The sequence below is a fragment of the Megachile rotundata genome, chromosome 2 (assembly GCF_050947335.1).
Source record: "Megachile rotundata isolate GNS110a chromosome 2, iyMegRotu1, whole genome shotgun sequence".
NCBI classification, from domain to species: Eukaryota; Metazoa; Arthropoda; class Insecta; order Hymenoptera; family Megachilidae; genus Megachile; species Megachile rotundata.
Window position 1 is genome coordinate 14100515 of NC_134984.1, and position 22168 is coordinate 14122682.

Consider the following 22168-nt stretch of genomic DNA (forward strand, 5'->3'; position numbering starts at 1 on the left):
TCGGCCGAAAATAACGTGTAATCGAAACTTTTAATTAATTAAAAAATATACGTGTAAATATACATCGTGAGTACTATGAATAAATATACTCAAAAAGAGTTGTAGAATTACGCTAATATTCGAGTTCAATGCTTTTTCTTGGTTTTTGACAAAAACATTGTTATTTTATATTAATAATAAACACAAAAATAATCTACAGATCAATCAATACTATTCAATATTCTTTTGAAGGCTGGTCATTAATAAAAAAAGAAAAAAGCAAGTCAAATAACTAATTTATTAGTTTGATCAAGTTTTATTAATTAAATAACTAGTTTAGTTTAGTTTGAGTTGTGTTTATGTAAATTATTACTGAAGTTATTTAAATTGAATTTAATGAATTAATTTAAGTAATTTTTTTTTGGTCAGTTAATCTAATGTGATCAATTTTTGTTGTCAGTTTAATTAGATTCATTAATTAATCCAATCAGTTAAATTAATTTAGGTTATAAAATCAACTAAATTGATGTAATTAATTGCAGATGCATTATATATATTAATTTAAATAATTAGTTACTTGAATTTAATCAATCAGTTGAATTATCTAAATTAATTAAAATAATTAATTACCTAAATTTAATCAAGAATTTAAATAACCTTAATTAATTTAAATAATTAGTTACGTCAACTGAATTAATTTCATCAATAAATTAACTTAATTTCTCAAATAAACTTTTTCGTATACTTCCATCAATAAAAAAAAAATGAAAAGTGCAAGTAAAATCAAAGAGGGTGGGGATTAAAATAATTTATTAATTTTTGAACACGATTGATCTCGAACACCATAAATCTCTTTACTCGCTACTTTCTACCTCTTCTTCGAGTACGAAACTTCGCGTAACAATCAATTTCACAGGGAAACGTGAAAACAGACCAAAATATTGTAACCTAACCTTTCGAATATCACACGTCGAAATGGACCTAAACGTTTCTTTACAGAGTACTTTTATATTTTTCGATAATCTCTCTATTGAATCGTATTTCTCATGAACAAACTCCGTTATCAAATTTGCAAGTCTATAATTTTCTCACTTTTTTAACGCTGAGCAGCCGTTTAAACAAAGAAACAAGATGGCTGTCTATCATCGACGAAAGAATAACAGTTATGAAATTTATCATAAATCATAAGTTATGAAAATTTATTACATCGAATTTTTGTGAGATGTTCTTTGAAAATAATTATTCTTTGAAAGCAAGAATTGTTTAAATCAAAAATTTCCAATTAAATATGCTTAAAAATTAATAATGTAGGATTGAAAATAATTTTCAAATAATTAGATAAGCTTCAAAATTTTTTCTTGCAATATTTGTTTCAATAATTTTACAAGTTTAAAGTGGTTGCATTATCAGTAAATCGTACTTATAATAAACTTGTAATTTACTAATTTTAACAATTTTTTATTTAGTCAATGCTTATACATTGACTGTGTCTTTCTGAACAAATGAATTTATTTTAAAAAATGATTAAAATATTTAACAATCGCATTTATCTATTACATGTATCAGTACACTCGTTTTATTTGGTAAAAAAGGGGCCAATTAACGAAAGGTGAATTTTAAAAGGTCTGCTTCGATTGTCATATGAATTTTTTAACGATGTTTTATTATCAGAATGTCGCTGTAGAATAAAGTAAATCATTTTATTTTGTACCTCCATCTCGTTCTTGAATATGTACTGGGCTGTTATTTATCAAATGGCGAAGTTGAAAACGTAACAACTTTGATATAATTTGATGACACGAAAGTATCACAAAATGGCGCTTATGGTATATCAGTTCGAAACATAAAATTTAATAAAAATTATGAAATTAAGCTTTAATCAATACAAATTTAAGCTCTTAACTTATACGTAGCAACACAAATCAAAACCTGTTAGTAACATTATAAAATAGCACATAATCACATGACTTTGAAGCTTAAATAAAAATGATCATAAGTGTCAACAAAAATGGCCATAAAAATTAATGTAAATGAACATAAAAGTCAGGTAAAAATGAATCAAAAAATCTTTCAAAATAACTATAAAAATTATTGAAAATTAGAGAAATAAATTTTCCCGCCACAAAGTGGCTTCTTCCTCAAAAAAAAAGCACTAAGCTAACCAATTTACTTTAACTATAATATTTAACTTACTTTAATTTTACATCATCTCATAATTTGTTCGCCATTTGATATGCAACGACCCAGTAAATATTAACAATTCAAACCTAACTCATCCTTCAAAAAAACAATTTAAAACACGTATATTAGATCTCTCGTTTTCCTTGTAACATCCCGAAAGAGTTTTGCAATCACGACGCATATCAAATTATATTTATATACAAAATGCAGATAGCATCGTATTATTCAGCAATAATCCACACATCATTTCGAGGATGCCTGTTTAAGAAAGAAGAAATATTTAGTAGTATAAAATCGAGGAACACGAGCGAAAAACCTCGCTCCTCGTATCGAGCAACTATTTAAGCAATATCCTCTTTAGTACTCTTGATACTAGCTAAGTATATTTAAGTATACCAACGATCGAACGTGTTCAACCATGGTGTTAAGTTTTCGTAGAATTCTTAACGAAGCCGTAAACGAACTCACTGTATCGTGTTCCTTCGTATTTATTTTTTTAAACAAGTTATTTTGTCCATGACAGATTTTAGAATTTAAAGTTCATTTTGGTTACTCTTCGTTTGGGCTAGCAAGATTTGAGATATTTTGGATACTACTATTTTACATATTTGAAGGGTTAAAATTCTAAAAAGGTTTGGAATTCAAAAATTTTGTGTTTGGAAGATCTATAAATTCTAAATTTCAAAACTCGAGATTCTAAAATTAAAAAACTTGAGAAGTAATGAAGTGTCAAAACTCTAAAACTTCAGAATCCCAAAATTCCAAAATCTTGGAACTGCAAGATCCCAAAACCCAAACTCCCAAAAATCTGAGATTCCAAACACCCAAAAACCCAGAAACCCAAGAACCCGAAAACCCGAAAACTCAAAATTCCAGAAACCTTAAAACTAAAAATATCAAGAACCCGAAAACCCAAGAACCCGAAATCCCAAGAACCCGAAATCCCAAGAACCCGAAATCCCAAGAACCCGAAATCCCAAGAACCTAAAATCCCAAGAACCCAAAATCCCAAAATTCCAAAATACCAACATCCCAAAATCCAAAGAACCCGAAATCCCAAGAACCCAAAATCCCAAGAACCCAAAATCCCAAGAACCCGAAAACCCAAGAACCCGAAATCCCAAGAACCCGAAATCCCAAGAACCCAAAATCCCAAGAACCCGAAATCCCAAGAATCCGAAAACTCAAGAACCCGAAATCCCAAGAACCCGAAATCCCAAGAACCCAAAATCCCAAGAACCCAAAATCCCAAGAACCCGAAATCCCAAGAACCCGAAATCCCAAGAACCCAAAATTCCAAGAACCCAAAATCCCAAGAACCCAAAACCCCAAGAACCCGAAATCCCAAGAACCCGAAATCCCAAGAACCCAAAATCCCAAAAACCCGAAAATCCAAACCCCCGAAAACCCAAAAACCCAAAATCCCAAACTTCCCACTTTTACCAACAAAAGATTTCAAATCTTGTTAATCAATTTCATCCACCGAATCCGAATAAACCTACCTACATCAAACAAATAAAAATCGAACAATAATGTTCCGAATACCTGAACGGTCATCGTTACATTTTATTTTCAATAAATATAATACAAAAAAAAACAATCGTACGCAGTAAGTTATACACGTTTAAGGAGGAGTATATAAATAAAAGTTATTAGTTAGGTAGATACAAAATATAAGAAACGAGTAGCAATGGTTCTTTGCCTTCTCTGCGACTATTTTCTAACTATACAGGTGACCTGCGCCGAATTGAACATGTTTAAATAATATATTGTAAATATCGTCTAATATTAGAACATGGATTCACGCACGAGATTAGGGTAGTAGTGTTAGTCGATGAATTTCTATACTTTACACCTCTTGGATGTGTTGAAAAGAAGTCTCGTATTTGATTACCTATTCTTTTTCTATTAACTTTCCGATATCAGAAAATTTGAAACGAGGCTGTGACAGCCTGTAATTAACAAGAAAGAGTCATAAAAGACACAGTGTCAGAAATCATCGACGAACGCCTAACAATGACCGACATTCGTTTGGATCCTTCCGAAGCTCTGTCGTGATCGATTGATCCAACGATCGATAAAAAAGAAAAGTCAAAAAAAGAGAGAAAGAGAGAATAGCAGAAGAATTATAGTCGCATAATAACCGATACTAAAACGCGATAGATCTTTTCCGCGGCAAAGATATTTTGCAAGTGTCCTTCCAATGAAAAAAAAAAGAAAAAAAAACAGAAAAAGAATAAAACTCTCGAGGATTCAAGCGACACTCTTAGATCTTATTTACAATTAATTAAACTTAATTAGTCGAGCTTGTCAACTGTACATTCCCCGCGGTCCATCCTCCGAGATTTTGCGTGCTTGAACCAATAAATGAAACGGGACATGTTATTTATAATGTTCAGTCGTTCTTAAGAAAACAAGATAAAGGATGAACCGAAGCACGATGTATGCGTTGCGCGTAAAAGCGTTAAATAATTACTGTAATGTATGCAAGCGCTAACACTGTACTTTGAAACGAATCGTAAGCGTAATTATTCAACCTGTCAAATATTGTACATTCGCGCCGGCATTGTCTATACATACGTACATGATTATTATTATTACTATTATTATGATTATTATTATTATTGCTATTACTATTATTGCTATTATAATTATTATAAAATACTAGTTAAAGTTGAATATACTATATCTACTATTTATTGACGTATTTCATTTCTTCCTGATCTCCGACCTGTACCACCATTTTCTTTCTCACTACTCAAACTATTAAAAAAAATAAACCAAAATGTCGGTACATTTCGCCCTAGGATAAAGGATAATCATAGGCAAGAATAATTAAAATTGAACACAAGGTATTTTACCATTATCCTCTCAATTGCCATTTTTAATTATGTTTCCGTTCATATTTGCATACATTTTACAGGTAGAATGTTTATTCCTGTTAACAAACGTATATTCAGGAGTTAATATTATAAGTGATGTATCTACATTGCACTTTGTTCTGAAGATTTCTTGAAGTTATCTAACCTTGATTCTACTGTTCATTCAGTGTATTCATAGGTTATTGCATTCATGTATCTTATGCTAGCTTACTCTTACTTTGTACTCAGTTATTCAGTCTTATGATATAGTCTTTTTAACCTATTAACTGGATGTCTATAAAAATCAGGAAATGTTTATGTTATTTTTCTGCAAAAGCACAGTAATACCTCCAATAGCATTGATGTTAGGTCCTTGTAATACATTGTTTCTCTTAAATGTCTAATTAGGTCTCCTTTTGTTCAGATTTGATGGGTACCTCTTTTATTGCAATCACTACCTTAGATCCTTCCATGTGATAAAGCCCACAAGAATTCTCAACTACTGTTGCACTTTGTGCAAGTAAATATGGAGATATCTATGATGACTCATGTCAACTCACGTCGTGCAAAGGGTCTATTGAATATTCGCCCCCTTTGTTTGAACATTCTGACGGTGACGTTACCGGTTGTATGTTATTAGGCGTTGGCGATGGAGACGAAAAAAATGATTGTTGCTGCATAAGATTTTGATGAAAGGAGTATTGTGGATAGAGAATTGAAGAAAGTGATTGTTGATTACACCTAACTTCTGCAGACAGCACCAGATTGCTCAGTGCAAGCTTAATTTGCGACTGTTCAACTTTTGGCAACTGCTTTGTCATTCTTGACATGCTTAAAAAGAACATATCAGTGTCATCTAGAGTTTCTAAGAGGCTAGTTGTTTTTGCTGTTTGTGGCCGTGTACTCTTTCCTTCATACTGACGTTTTCTTAATGCAGAGCTTTCTTTCAGTATCTGGACCATGTGCTCTGCTGGATTATCAATTCGTAATTTTTGGTTTTTCTTTCGTAAAACTTTTGTTGTATCATAATATTTCTCAACACTTTCATCATTTAAAGCTGCTTCATCATCTGCAGCTTGGTTGTCCTGAACTCGTTCATTTTCTGTATCTAAGTCAATGGGTCCTCGTTCCAACTGACGAAGTGTATTTTCTTCAGCTTCAGAACCTTCTGATAGATCTTCTGGTTCAGCAGTCAAATTAGAAGAAGCCTGAGACTCGTTTAAATTGGAAAGAGCCAGAGACTCGTTCAAACTTCCATGTGTTCTATAACAAAAAAGTATTGAATAGAAACAGTAGGGTAGAAATAAGTTAATGTATTTATATTCACCTTCTGCTTTCTAAGAAAGGTATAATAAATGACATTTGCTGCTCGTACTTCCAGGAAGATTTTTTTTTGAAAGACATACCATTTTTTATGTCATCACGCCGCCTATTCCTGGCATTGCAGAAACATCTTCTTAACTTATCCCACGATTCTTTGGCCTTATTTCCTACAAGTGCAATATTAAACTTTGAAATTTATGTATGTTTTAAACTGGTTTTATCAACAGATAACACAAGGATAATACAATTAGTTACCTGGTATTTGTAACTCCCTTCCAATTTCCTCCCAAGCTGCCTGACGAATGTGTTGATCTCGATAATCAGGCAGTCCATGATTGTACAGTACTTCGCGTTCTCTGACCTTTTCTATTAATAATTCCTCCATTTTTAAATAAACAACAAATTGCAAAAGTAGGAATACTTGAGGTTACGTGAGTTAAAATGTGTGACTATATGTATACAAAAATGTGGTATCACGTGTTGAGTCGAGGTTGAGGACCTCATACGGGGAAATCGAGAAACTACAGACAAAACTTGACAATTGATTTTATTGACATAAATTACATAGGAATACAAGACCAATTAATTTCGAATTATTTTGACTCTACTATCATCAATTTTTAATCATTTTAGGCTAATCCTAATTAGCCTATGGGTTCCAGTTTTATATTCTGCCATCTAGCGGTACAAGATGAGAACTAATTAAACTGCAGTTTCAAAAGTGTGTAGTTCACCCTGTTTGTTGGAGAGATGGCGCTGAGTGCATTATTTTCAAAAAGCGCGTACACATGAGAAATTTAAGAATGTAACTTTTAATATACTTTCAACTTTTTAAATTAATTATTCTCATTCCTGATATTTAATTGTACTTTAATTAAGAATATAAATTTTAATATAAAATTCAGTTATAACTCAGTAAAATTAGTATAAAATTTATGACATGGAATGTAAAGCAAACACCTATGAGAAATCAGGTTTCCACGATGTTGGAACTTGAGATCATCTGAAACAATCATTAATGACATCAGTGATCTATATCTCGTACACGTCAATAATAAAACATGCAAATATCGCATTACATTTTTAAAAAAACGTAATTGCTCGTAACATATTTTCTCATCATTTACATTTTTCACTTTTTGCAATATACTAGTAAAAAAGAAATTGTGTTCTTAAAAAAATGTAAGATTACTACCTTAAAAAATATAAAATATGTACAGACAAAAAATGCAAAAATCTATTTTTAAAACATTTGCATAAAATATTTGTCCTTTCAGTGTTTTGTACAGTGTAATTTGCAATTTTCATTCAAAGCTCAAGAAATGCATTCCTGATAAAAATTAACACTGAAAATTATTTTTGAAAATCTGTATGCAATATGTTTGGTGAAAAAATATAAGGAAATGGTTATATTGGAAATAAAAAATGAGTTACAAAAATTGACAAAGCTACAAATTGTATTGATCAATTGGGCGTTAGGGTGGGGAGGATTAAGTTATGAGGAGGTATCACAATGCGCGCATCGATCAGTGTGCGCCGAGTCGTCCTCGCGGCAAGGTGGGTTGAATGTGTGTCTATGAGAATCTTCTGTGTGTGTGAAAACAAGCAAAAGAGAGAGGGTCAGAACAAAGAAAGAGAGTTGCTTTCGTCCGGTACTGTGTTGTGCAGTGAACACGTGTGCGTGTGCGTCTTGTCTCTGGTGATCTAGAAAACGTGCCGAACGTCCGGGTGAATCTTGCAATGTCACGAAATTAATCGTACAGGAAGAAAACGAAGTTTCTTTCTAATTTCTCTTTCGAGTATAACTTTCAAAATATCAACTTAACCTCTGAACTTGCAACTTAGAACATATCTTTATGCACCACGTGCTGTTTTCTGGATCTAAATATTCGTAAGTACATGCACATATGTTTATTCGTACGGTATATTCGTTTGGAACAGTTCCTTCTTACAGCTGTTGTCAAATTGTGTCTATCCTTATATAATTTGTTTATGTTTCTCAGGTGCATACGTTTGTAAAATTGAACGCATTTATCATTTTACGTAAACTGAACGTTATGTTGAAATTTATGTTTATTGACTTTTTTTGACAGTCAGCAGACTTTCAAAAATATTAGTTAAATTGAGAAATTTACTATTTTAAAAGATGTGTGCATAAATTTAATAATTCGAGTAGATTTGTAATAAACATATGATTCGTTTGCAATTATTTTTTTTTAAACATTGTATGCAACTAAATAAAACGACTAAAATAAATTTTCCAAATATGCTTACGTTTATTTTAAAACAATTTTAACAAATACCGCACCTCTCTTGTTTGCACAGTTTCCATCGAGTACAATGTATATTGTTATTTACAACAGGTAATTTAGAATAAAAGAGTATCGCGTGATGTGTACTTGTTAGCGGAAACAGATTACCCTAGGCATTTAAAAGGCTTGATATCTGTCTAGTGGTATTGTACATACCACAATTTGTTACGCAATGATTTAAACTGACAGTTAAGTAACGAAACAATCTGACCTGTCAGAAATTTGATAGAAATTCAAACACCGAAATTGGTGGAACGTCTAGAACGTCAAGATTTCGAATATGCGATACTTGTTTTTTTTTCTTATATTTATCGTGATTCGACATTTATGAATTTAACGGACCAAGTAATGTTTGCTTTGTTTAAGAGATTAGAGGACAATATAACTCTTAGAGTAAGTAACCCGTAATAATATATGTGAACGATATAATACGTGTCAATATAACATGTGGCGATATAACGCGTGGCTATATAATACATGGTGATATAAATCATGGCTAGTATAATATGTGACGATACCAATTTAATTCGTGGCGATATAACGCATGGATATTGTAGTCTTTGGAGATATTTTGCGTGGCAATATAGCGCATAGCAATATAACACGTGGTTATATAGTATATGGCAATATAACGCGAAGCTATATAGTTCATGGTAACATTCTGCGTAGTAATAACATAACGATACAAATCACTGCAATATAATGCGTGGCGATGTAACTCACGGCAATATAACGCATATGCCATATAACACGTGGCAATATAACGTGTGGATATATAGTGCATGGTAACATTCTCCACAGTAATAAAATAACGATATAATTCTCAGCAATACAGTGGCGATGTAACTCACGGCAATATAACGCATATGCCATATAACACGTGGCAATATAACGTGTGGCTATATAGTGCATGGTAACATTCTCCACAGTAATAAAATAACGATATAATTCTCAGCAATACAGTGGCGATGTAACTCGCGGCAATATAACGCATATGCCATATAACGCGTGGCAATATAACGCGTGGCAATATAACGCGTGGCAATATAACGCGTGGCAATATAACGCGTGGCTGTATAGTGCATGGTAACATTCTCCACAGTAATAAAATAACGATATAATTCTCAGCAATACAGTGGCGATGTAACTCGCGGCAATATAACGCATATGCCATATAATGCGTGGCAATATAACGCGTGGCTATATAGTCTATAGCAGCATTTTGCGCAGAAATAAAATAACGATGTAATTCGCAATAATACAGTTGCGATATAACTCACGGCAATATAACGCATATGCCATATAATGCGTGGCAATATAACGCGTGGCTATATAGTTTATAGCAGCATTTTGCGCAGAAATAAAATAACGATGTAATTCGCAATAATACAGTTGCGATGTAACTCACGGCAATATAACGCATATGCCATATAACACGTGGCAATATAACGCGTGGCTGTATAGTGCATGGTAACATTCTGCACAGTAATAAAATAATGGTATCAATCACAGCAAAACGCGTTATATAATTTTGCAATATAATGGGAGGCGATATAACTCGTGGCAATATAACGTGTAGTAGTATAGCGCGCGGCTATGTAGCGCGTAATGATATAACGCATAGTATTATAAAACGTAGTAATATCGCACGTGATGATCGTAATGCGTGACAAGACAACACGTGACTATCTACTATCATATGTGACGATATAACTAATGGCCATATAACGAAACAGTAAGATATATCGTAAACACTTCAAATGTTTCAACTACTTTTAACCGAAATATAACGAACCTTGTTTTTAATTTTTGTATTTTTCAATATTTTTATGGTAGTCTTATGAATGCTGCCATATGTTCTAACTGACGAAATATCCACTTTACTAGTTGTGTTTTTAAAGTTCAAGAAAATTGCCGAGGAAAGGTGGGTTTAACGCGATTTAATTAGACACTTTTCCAGAGAAGGGGATGGAATGTGCGTCGGCATATTTTTACGTGAAAGAATTTTTTGAACGAGCGTTTACTCATGCGAGAGGAAACTTTCGAAACGTGAGTTCAATCAAACATGTTTCTTCATGTATGAAAGAACTCACGTATTTTTTGAAAACACACATGTAACTGTTTCGACAGGCCTTTTTAGTTTTCAACACACATAATGGAGAAGTGCGCGGTCAAAGAGCGTTTCGTAATGTTTTTGTAAATTAATCGCATTACATGTTGCGTTAATGGAGTACCTTGGTTGTGTAAGGTGTTACATCTTTCGATAATTTCGTACATATTGGTAATAGAGAGTTTCTTCGATTAGCATATGTGTTCGCAAACATCTCGAAATATAGCTAGTGCCTATAAATTTTTAGTTCTTAGCTTAGTGGTGAAATAAACTAATTATTTAGAGAATTGTGTAAAAAATTATTTAATATTACATATTAAATTACATATTATATTAAATAGTAATTGTACAAGTCCTGTAATAATTTAATATGTAATATATTAAATTACATATGTAATTACATATGTAATTGTCAATGTGGAAATTTGAGAATTTGGAAATTTGAGAGTTTGGGATTTGACAATTTGGAAATTTGAGAATTTGGAAACTTGAGAGTTTGGAAACTTGAGAGTTTGGAAATTTGAAAGCTTGGTAATTTTATTACATATTTTATATAATATGTAATGTAAAAGTGAGGAAAATTATATGTAGTAGATAATTGTATAGTACCAGTAAATAATTAATTTTATTCTACATGAAGAGAAACATAGAAAGAGTGCAAATTTAATAAAAGCAAAATATTAACAAGAATAATCTCATTTTACAATACATAATTTTCCTACAATTATTTTATATTTGAGAAAAAAGATGAAGTCATTGAAATGTTGGTATAAGTATTAAGAGTACTTTCTAATTCGCCTTTGCTTTAAAAGCATTATGTACGTAAGAAGAATCACGTATTATTTATAGGGTATTACATGTCCTATTTGTAACGTGGCAATGATCCAAGGTGTCTCACGATCATTACACAGTATACAATCGCAACGTACACTGCATTTGATATTCAAATTCAAATATTTTAAATTCATATTATTAAGTGAGTAGGACAATTAGAGGCTTCAGGGTTAGCCTTCCTTCAAGTACAAATTATTTCTTATGTAAAAAACCATTGGAATGAATTAATGAAAATTAAATGAAGGAACTGAAGTCCAATAAAAAATTGTAGTTATGCCAATCGTTAATGTATAGGTAAGTATATTCGAGTGCAAATTTTTCAAGGTGGGCTTCTTTTAGATGAGGACAAATCTGTGCCACGTGGGGGTAATTTTACTGTATACTTATGTTTGGTTTTGAACGATGTGTGAACATAAAACTTTTTAATTTTCAAATTTTGTAGTTTTTAAATTTTTACATTTATAATTTTCCATATTCTCAAATTTCTACATTCACAGATTTCCATATTCTCAAATTTCCACGTTCACAAATTCCCATATTCACAAATTTCCATATTCTCAAATTTCCAAGCTCTCAAATTTCCAAACTCTCAAGTTTCCAAATTCTCAAATTTCCAAGCTCTCAAGTTTCCAAATTGTCAAATCCCAAACTCTCAAATTTCCAAATTCTCAAATTTCCAAACTCTTAAGTTTCCAAATTCTCAAATCCCAAACTCTCAAATTTCCACATTCACAAATTTCCATATTCTCAAATTTTAAAATTCCCAATTTCCACATTGACAAATTTCCATATTCTCAAATACTCAAATTCCAAATTTTACAAGTTCTAAAAAGTTCAGATATCCAAATTCCCAAATTCTCAGTTAACTTCCAAATTTTCAAATTCCCAAATTTGTTAATTTACAAATTTTCTAATTCCCAAATTCCCAAATTTCTAATGCTACAAATACAAATTTCCAAATTTCCAAATCTCTCAAATTTTTACTCTCAAAAATTCCCAAACTTCATACTTGAACTTAAGACTTCATCTTAAATTTTTCAATTAATTTTTTCAAGTTCGAAAATTAAAAAACCAAGAATCTATACTCTCATCCCAATAAGTATAAATATAAATTAACAAATATACCCACTGCATGTCCTCCCTAGTTACGCCACTGCAACCTCAAATTTTATGAAATAACCAAAAAAGAAACACAAAAGGCGAACATTGAATAGCATTAGTATAATACTAAATCACGTAAGTTAGCAAAATAGAGATATAAATATGAAAATAGTCTTTTTATTCAAAGTTTGTGTGTTTTGCAATGCAAGGCCATTTTTACTGAGGTAATCAACGTGTTAATGAGAGAAAGTATGAGAGGAGATTTTTGCGCGTAAAAGTCATTCAAACTGTGCATAAAAAAGTCTAACAGTATGTTACAAAAAAATTTGAAATGTTTGTGCCCATATAATCGTTTAGGCTTCACCTCTGCGTGGCCAGAACAGCATAACCGTTTGAAGTGAAATAACAACGAAACGAAAAAAAGTGACACTGGAGTCACGTGACGTGTTGACCTTGAATGTGAGTTCGCTAAACTGCTGATTTCAAAATTTTCGAAACGGAATATTGTGGTAGGTTATAATTAAATGTAGAGTTCAGTGTGTTCCATACATCATTTAATTTAATTTAATAATATTTGGGATTTGGGGGATGTGGGGTTTGGGGAATTTGGAATTTTGGATATATGGAAATTGGGGAATTTGGAGAATTTAGAAATTTGAGAATTTGGGAATTTGGGAATCGGGGAATTTGGTATTTGGGAAATTTGGGAATTGGGATATGTGGAAATTGGGGCATTTGGGATTTGGGATTTGGGGAATTTGGGAATTTGGGAATTGGGATATGTGGAAATTGGGGAATTTGGGATTTGGGAAATTTGGGAATTGGGATATGTGGAAATTGGGGAATTTGAGATTTGGGATTTGGGGAATTTGGAAATTTGAAAATTTGGGGATTTGGGAATTGGGATATGTGGAAATTGGGGAATTTGGGATTTGGGAAATTTGGGAATTTGGTATTTGGGAAATTTGGGAATTGGGATTTGGGGAATTTGGAAATTTGAAAATATGAAAATTTGGAAATTGGGGAATTTGGAGAATTTAGAAATTTGAGAATTTGGGAATTTGGGAATCGGGGAATTTGGTATTTGGGAAATTTGGGAATTGGGATATGTGGAAATTGGGGCATTTGGGATTTGGGATTTGGGGAATTTGGGAATTTGGGAATTGGGATATGTGGAAATTGGGGAATTTGGGATTTGGGAAATTTGGGAATTGGGATATGTGGAAATTGGGGAATTTGAGATTTGGGATTTGGGGAATTTGGAAATTTGAAAATTTGGGGATTTGGGAATTGGGATATGTGGAAATTGGGGAATTTGGGATTTGGGAAATTTGGGAATTTGGTATTTGGGAAATTTGGGAATTGGGATTTGGGGAATTTGGAAATTTGAAAATATGAAAATTTGGGAATTTGGGAATTTGGGAATTGGGATATGTGGAAATTGGGAATTTTGGGAATTGGAATACGTGGAAATTGGGGAATCTGGGAATTGGGATATGTGGAAATTGGGGAATTTGGGATTTGGGGAATTTGAGAATTGGGATATGTGGAAAATGGGGGAATTTGGGATTTGGAAAATTTGGGAATGGGGAATGCAGGAGTTTGCGGAATTTGGAGTTTGAGAAATTTGGGAATTTTGCATGAAAAGTTATAAATACAATTAAATGTTTCTTTTCATTAAATTAAACATCATTAAATTATTAAATTAATGTATGAATAAGGTGGTACTTCATGTTTTGTGTAAATACGTATATCTAAATTTTAAATGAAAAATATTTTACAAGTTATGAATTATGTTGATATTATTCTTTGATCTTTAAAATGTTAATATGACTGTTTTGTTGTGCAAGAGTGCGTAAGTAAGGCTGTTAAGATGATTGTAGTAATTTGAAGAGAAAGTAATTTCATTATTCTGGGGAAATGCTGAATGTACATGTATTTAATATTCGCGGGGTTTCAGGAAGTAATTTTGACTTTTGGAAATTAATGAAAGAATTTGAAATTTTAGGATTTGCGGTATTGGGGAATTTAAAAATTTATAAAATTAAGTATCCAAGAACGTTTACAAAGAACTGCGCAGTCGTTAAAACCCCATTTTTGTTCTAACATTATAAAGCCATATCAGCTCGTTAAAAACTCTAGAAATGGAATCATTCTTTGTGATCAAACAAAGCATCCTGATTGACCAAAAATGGTAAGGTGATTAAACGATCATTTAAAATGAAGTTAGTCACTCTAACATAGAAATAATATCTAGTTCATACGTACAATGCCTTTGTTTCTTACGAGAACTTGAAATCTTCAAATTATGAATGAAAATCATTCTTTTTTTTTTTCAATTAAAATTAACAACCAACGTACTTACTAAATCTCATTTTTATCAAATATTATATCTCGTGCAATATAAAGCCCGTATGAACAACGGATTATCAGATTTCTGGTGTAGCGATTAAAAACAGATAGCATCATGTATGCACCGTAGTTCGTCATCGTCTTCCTTGAAAAATGCGCTAAATCTGAAGGTCATCGCTTTGAACATCCGAGAGGTTAATTAAAATCAACGTGAAATGGAAAAGATAAAGATCATGTTAGTATAAAACACATGTTTCGACACGTGCAGACTGCAATTTTCTCTTGACTATATAACTAGATAGTTTCATTAAAACTTCCAACTCTTACAACGATTTCGATAGTCCTAGATCTCTACATATATTTTCATATCTTTATATTTCTACATCTTTATAGTCTTAAAATTCATATATTCCTCGATTTCTATAGCTCTAGGTATCAAAATCCTTATAAAAACCCTAGGTTAAAAAAATCTCCAGGTCACAAAACCCTTAGATTGAGAAAATCATTAGACAGTAAAAATCCTTAAATTTCAAAATTCTTAGTTTCAAAAATCTCTAGATTCCAAAATATCCAGATCCCAAAATTACCTGGATTCCCACATCCCTAGATTCCCACGTTCCTAGATTCCCACGTTCCTAGATTCCCACGTTCCTATATTCCCAAATTCCTAGATTCCCACGCTCCTAGATTCCCAAATTCCTAGATTCCCACGTTCCTAGATTCCCAAATTCCTAGATTCCCACTTTCCTACATTCCCAAATTCCTAGATTCCCAAATTCCTAGATTCCCAAATTCCTAGATTCCCAAATTCCCAGATTCCCAAATTCCTAGATTCCCACGTTCCTAGATTCCCAAATTCCTAGATTCCCACTTTCCTACATTCCCAAATTCCTAGATTCCCAAATTCATAGATTCCCAAATTCCTAGATTCCCAAATTCCCAGATTCCCAAATTCCTAGATTCCCACGTTCCTAGATTCCCAAATTCCTAGATTCCCACGTTCCTAGATTCCCAAATTCCTAGATTCCCAAATTTCTAGATTCCCACGTTCCTAGATTCCCATGTTCCTAGATTCCCACGTTCCTAGATTCCCAAATTCCTAGATTCCCACTTTCCTACATTCCCAAATTCCTAGATTCCCAAATTCATAGATTCCCAAATTCCTAGATTCCCAAATTCCCAGATTCCCAAATTCCTAGATTCCCACGTTCCTAGATTCCCAAATTCCTAGATTCCCACGTTCCTAGATTCCCAAATTCCTAGATTCCCAAATTCCTAGATTCCCACGTTCCTAGATTCCCATGTTCCTAGATTCCCACGTTCCTAGATTCCCAAATTCCTAGATTCCCACGTTCCTAGATTCCCATGTTCCTAGATTCCCAAATTCCTAGATTCACAAATCTCTATATTCCCAAATCCCCAGATTCCCACATTTCTAGATTTCCACAATCCCTAGATTCTCACATCCCTGGATTCCCAAATCCCTAGAATCCCAAATCCCCAGATTCCCAAATCCCCAAATTCCAAAATCCTTAGATTCCAAAAATCCCAAAATCCCTAGACCCCAAAATCCTTAGATTCCAAATGTACCTAAATCCCAAATATCCCCAGATCTAAAAAATCCTCAAATCCAAAAAATTCCTAGGTTCCAAAATCCTATATCCTCAAACCTCTATGTCTGTGATACCACATTTCTTTCACTGAACTCACTAAATATTTGTCTAATTACGTGGAATTGATTTGTTCTTTAATATCTATCGCTATGTGTAATTTTATTGATCCAATCCTATATCACTAAAAATACTTTCTTATGGCAGTCTTGATCGATACGTCAATCTCCTATCGTTAGCTTTAATATCTCTAACGTTCAACGATTTTATTCATGAGGAAGCGACCAAACAAGAGATATAGCTTGAATGTATTAAACGGTATATGTTAACCATCGCTCAGATATAATTGATAACTCGTTCTTAACAAGTTCTCAGCAACTTTTGAATACATATTTAAAGCAAACCTCGCTGGCTTGATAAAGATACGATAGCAAGAATGACGTCACGGAGAGAGAGAGCGAGGATTAAGTAGGTTAGGTGCTTCGAACATCGGACGATTGGTTGATGGTCAAGAACGATTCATTGACTGAACAAGCGGAAAACTAGTTTTCTAGGGAAAAAAAGCATACAAATTTTTCCTTGGATTTTTTATGCAACGCGATGTTGTAAGTGACATTGGAATACTTGCAGAGAAGTTACGGCAGATCTGTGGTGGAAAAGTAATTGTAAAGACTATTTGTAATTCAACAAAATTTGTATGCATTGATGGAATCATAGATTGATGTATATTGCTGAGTTGCATGCGATGTGCATGCGTTTTATGCATTTTTCCTGTTGCGCGAGAAATTCTATTTAGTGATTGGTTTTTCGAGACAGAGGAAAGTTTTTAGTTTTAAGAATTCGGAAATTTGCGGTTTTTTTCGAAATTTGAACATCTCAAAATATAGACAAGTTTATAAAAATATGAAGGAGCATCTTGAGAAAATTTGACTCGTGTGATGATTTTACTAAATATTCTAAATTATTAAATATAATTATTATCGTATGAAAATCTTTGTATAGGATGTTCCCAATAAGTGCTCTCACATTTTAACTAACTATTGTGCATATAATCTAACTTTAAATAATTTGCAAATTTAATTGTACAAATTAACAAAATTTAATTAACTTATTGAGTACACTAATTTTTCCCTTAAGTTTAAGTTCAACTCAAAAATTTTTTCTGAGACTTCTTATCTATTTAACAAAGCATCAAAATTGATAAAATTAGGTGGGTGGTCTAGTATCCATACAAACAATTTTTTTCGAAGTCAGTTCAGCTTGACCGATTATTTTAATCAAGTAATTATCTCAGTCAACATGTGCGAGGTTGCATGGTCAGTTATTGAACTTTCATTATCGTGAGAGTGGCTTCATTATTCTTAATGTTTGATAAGGATGAGTGCATACGTGCGTTTATTTTGGGAATTATAGCAAAGAATCAATTTAAGAGGTTGTAGTTAACATTCTTAGATAGTTGAAGATTATAATACTGATTATTAATTTTTATATTAAAATGCGTATGGATATGTATTGCATTTTCAATCTCATATAATTTGGTACTTTGAATATTTACAAATTTAGAAATTTCAAATTCAGAAAATTTCAAATTGCAAATTTACAAATTTTGAAATCACGCGTGGCTGTATAATACGTGGCGATATTATACGTGGTTGTATAACGCATGACTATGTAACACGTGGTTATATAACGCGTGGCTATGAAACACGTGGCTATACAACGCGTGGCTATGCAACACATGGCTATATAACGCGTGGATATACAACGCGTGGTTATATAACGCGTAGTTATATAACGCGTGGTTATATAACGCGTGGTTATACAACGCGTGGATATACAACGCGTGGCTATACAACTCGTGGCTGTACAACGCATGGCTATACAACGCGTGGTTATACAACGTGTGGTTATATAACGCGTGGTTATACGACGCGTGGCTATACGACGCGTGGCTATACAACGTGTGGTTATATAACGCGTGGCTATACGACGCGTGGCTATACGACGCGTGGCTATACAACGCGTGGTTATATAACGCGTGGTAATATAACGCGTGGTTATACGACGCGTGACTATACGACGCGTGGTTATACGACGCGTGGTAATATAACGCGTGGTTATACGACGCGTGACTATACGACGCGTGGTTATACGACGCGTGGCTATACAACGCGTGGCTATACAACGCGTGGTTATATAACGCGTGGCTATACGACGCGTGGCTATACAACGCGTAGTTATATAACGCGTGGTAATATAACGCGTGGTTATACGACGCGTGACTATACGACGCGTGGTTATACGACGCGAGGCTATACAACCCGTGGCTATACTATAACGCGTGGTTATACGACGCGTGGCTATACAACGCGTGGCTATACAACGCGTGGTAATATAACGCGTGGTTATACGACGCGTGGCTATACAACGCGTGGCTATACAACGCGTGGTAATATAACGCGTGGTTATACGACGCGTGGCTATACAACGCGTGGCTATACAACGCGTGGTTATACGACGTGTGGTTATGCAACGCGTGGCTATACAACGCGTGGTTACATAACGCGTGGTTACATAACGCGTGGTTATACGACACGTGGCTATACAACGCGTGGCTATACAACGCGTGGTTACATAACGCGTGGTTATACGACACGTGGCTATACAACACGTGGTTATATACTGCGTGGTTATACGACGCGTGGCTATACAACGCGTGGTTACATAACGCGTGGTTATACGACACGTGGCTATACAACGCGTGGTTATACAACGCGTGGTTATACGACGCGTGGCTATACAACGCGTGTTTTACCTTCCCAAAAAAACTCTAGTGATTGCATTAAAGTACTCAATCCACAAGACAAATACAAGTTATATAAAATCTTGATTTTCTTTTTCAAGAAGAACAAAAATCATTCGCTTGATATGCAAATATAAAATTCGCAGATACGCAAATGCCAGTAATACTATAATGTAAAATGAATGAGGTAAGCGTACGTATGCACTTATGTGCATTGACCTCGAGCAATAAAATTCACTGTTTCCTGTTTAAATGTCATTCAGCTGCATTCTTCAATAACTCGTTCATTGGATTAAAAGAGAATAATCTTCCTTCCCTCTTTTTTTTTAGAAGACAATCAATCCTTTATTTCACTAAATGTACATATATAAAATAAAAGTTAAATATCGATAGTTTAAATGAACAGTAACATACATAGTCGGTAGAAAGTGTGTTATAACTCGTATAATTTTTATACTTTTCAAAATATCTGTGCTCCACACTTTTATCGGATTTTACTTGCAGATTCACCAACTTTCCAGATCTTATGATTTCATAGCAGTTTTTGTTTGCAATACGATTAGCTTACATTTTCACTATTTTACTTGCACGAAGAGGTAGAGATTTGGATTAATTGTTGGATTCATTTTTTTAGAATTCAAAGTTAGTTTACAAATTATTTGATTTAAAATTCGTTTAGAGGTTGGAAGTTTGGGAAATTAGGGAGTTTTGGGAGTTTTGGGAATTTTGAGAATTTTGGGAATTTTGGGAATTTTGGGGAATTTTGGGAATTTGGAAATTTGAGAGTTTGGAAACTTGAGAATTTGGAAATTTGAGAATTTGGGATTTGAGAGCTTGGAATTTTGAGAGTTTGGGATTTGAGAATTTGGAAATTTGAGAATTTGGAAATTTGAGAATTTAGAAATTTGAGAATTTGGGATTTGAGAGCTTGGAATTTTGAGAGTTTGGGATTTGAGAGTTTGGAAATTTGAGAATTTAGAAATTTGAGAATTTGGGATTTGAGAGCTTGGAATTTTGAGAGTTTGGGATTTGAGAATTTGGAAATTTGAGAATTTGGAAATTTGAGAATTTAGAAATTTGAGAATTTGGGATTTGAGAGCTTGGAATTTTGAGAGTTTGGGATTTGAGAGTTTGGAAATTTGAGAATTTGGGATTTGAGAGCTTGGAATTTTGAGAGTTTAGGATTTGAGAATTTGGAAATTTGAAAGTTTGGGATTTGAGAGTTTGGGATTTGAGAATTTGGAAATTTGAGAGTTTGGAAATTTGAGAGTTTGGAAATTTGAGAATGTAGTAATTCAGGAATATGAAAATTTTTGAATTTGAAATTTTTGAATTTTGTAATACATTTTATTTCAACACCCTGTATCAAAATTTATCTCGTACTAATATAAATCAACCTACAACTATATTCTACGATTGCATACATTTAATGAAACGCAATTTTGTTTCTAATTACTATGGAAACGTATATTTCTACGACCGAGAAGAAGATAGTTTACGAAAGCATAAACTTCTCACAAAGAAAAGAAGCGGATAAAAGTAGAACGTAGCAAACGTTTGTAGAAGTGTTTCTTCTGTAATTTAATTGTCTAATAAATATTAAAAATATCGTGAAACGTATTTCTTGCAATGTACTGATTAATTTCAATTATCGAGATCAATCAATTGCTTGCGAAAGTGTGCAAATAAGAAGAGATAACATTTCTGTAAGTATTATCTTTCAATAAAGAAACACAGTCTTTTTCTTTGTGTGTATCTTCTTACGATGTCATGTAGCTTTTTAGGAAAATCTTTTTAGTATTGCAAGGTTGGTAATACGTAACCTAATTCGTAATACTGATTGTCAAAATGTTTTGCAGAAAATGTGTGAAGTTTTACAAATTACCTTCACTGAATTTTTAAAAGTATTGGAGACTTTAAATTTATTATATCAATTTTTATAAATTTTATTTAAAAGAGTGAGTAAATATTGATAGAAAAAGAAAAGAATTAGTACAGAATAATTAGTTTTGTCTCTTATACAGTTAGGTTAGGAATTTTTGCACAAACAGTTGTTTGCTATTTCTGTCTTTTTTTTGTTAAAAAATAAAAGATAATTTTTTAAAAATACTTACTTAACAAAATCATTCTTTTTAAGTAAGTTTTATTAATATAAATATTTCGTACATACCTTGTGAATTTGAATAAAATTTCGTGTTGGAAGTTTTACTTTTATGTATAGACGTGTGGTCCCGTCATTTTGTTTAGAATTGGCGGGAAATTCAAATGTAATTTCGTACGACTTTTTACAACAAACTAAAACGTAAATTCTTCGATAATAATTATACTTCTAATATGTCTTTCATATCATTAATCAGTTGAAATGCATTTCATTAAAAAATGTATTACATTCCTATAAGTCTTTTTCTAGTATACAGGGTGTCTCACAATTAATGTAACTTCCTAAAAGAAAGAATTACTAGTATGTCATTTTAAATGTAAAATAAGTGTAGTCTTGCAATATCTTTCTATCAAGGAAGTACCCTTCTTACATAATACAAATAACAGTCTAAAATTATTATATATAATTATCTAAAACAATTACAAAGAAAAAGAAAATTTAATCACTGCTCATTACTAGTTGATTATTTTTATAAATCAATATTCCTCATCAATAATGTTGACAAGTTAAGTGGTTAAAATGTCGACAGATTTTTCTCCAC

The 22168-nt window shown here is 32.7% G+C and overlaps 2 protein-coding genes across 11 annotated transcripts in view; one reads left to right on the forward strand and one right to left on the reverse strand.

Annotated features, from left to right (window-relative positions):
• Positions 1–5013: 5013 nt before the first annotated feature.
• Positions 5014–21715, reverse strand: LOC105661843 (uncharacterized). Of its 3 annotated transcripts, none has more exons than XM_076529029.1 (4): positions 21637–21715; positions 6600–7347; positions 6349–6511; positions 5014–6284 (listed from the first exon to the last, which is right to left on the reverse strand). In XM_076529029.1, exons 2-4 carry the CDS (start codon positions 6727–6729, stop codon positions 5573–5575), a joined length of 1005 nt encoding a protein of 334 aa, XP_076385144.1. In that variant the 5' UTR covers positions 6730–7347; positions 21637–21715; the 3' UTR covers positions 5014–5572. The 3 variants fall into 3 exon arrangements, with proteins under 3 accessions (XP_076385144.1, XP_012135376.1, XP_076385143.1); XM_012279986.2 differs by lacking the exon at positions 21637–21715 and adding an exon at positions 8619–8779; XM_076529028.1 differs by lacking the exon at positions 21637–21715 and adding an exon at positions 8653–8777.
• The window catches only part of LOC100880448 (sphingomyelin phosphodiesterase), a 32071-nt gene continuing 17718 nt past the window's right edge, over positions 7816–22168 (forward strand). For 3 of the 8 annotated variants that reach the window (XR_013037329.1, XM_012279982.2, XM_076529027.1), the window contains exon 1: positions 7852–8235. The gene's annotated coding sequence lies outside the window, so the exon portion shown is untranslated. Of the gene's footprint in view, positions 8236–13111; positions 13161–17610; positions 17621–22168 lie in introns of those variants that run through there. The other 5 variants (XR_001095097.2, XM_012279985.2, XR_013037326.1 and 2 more) reach the window with 4 other exon arrangements.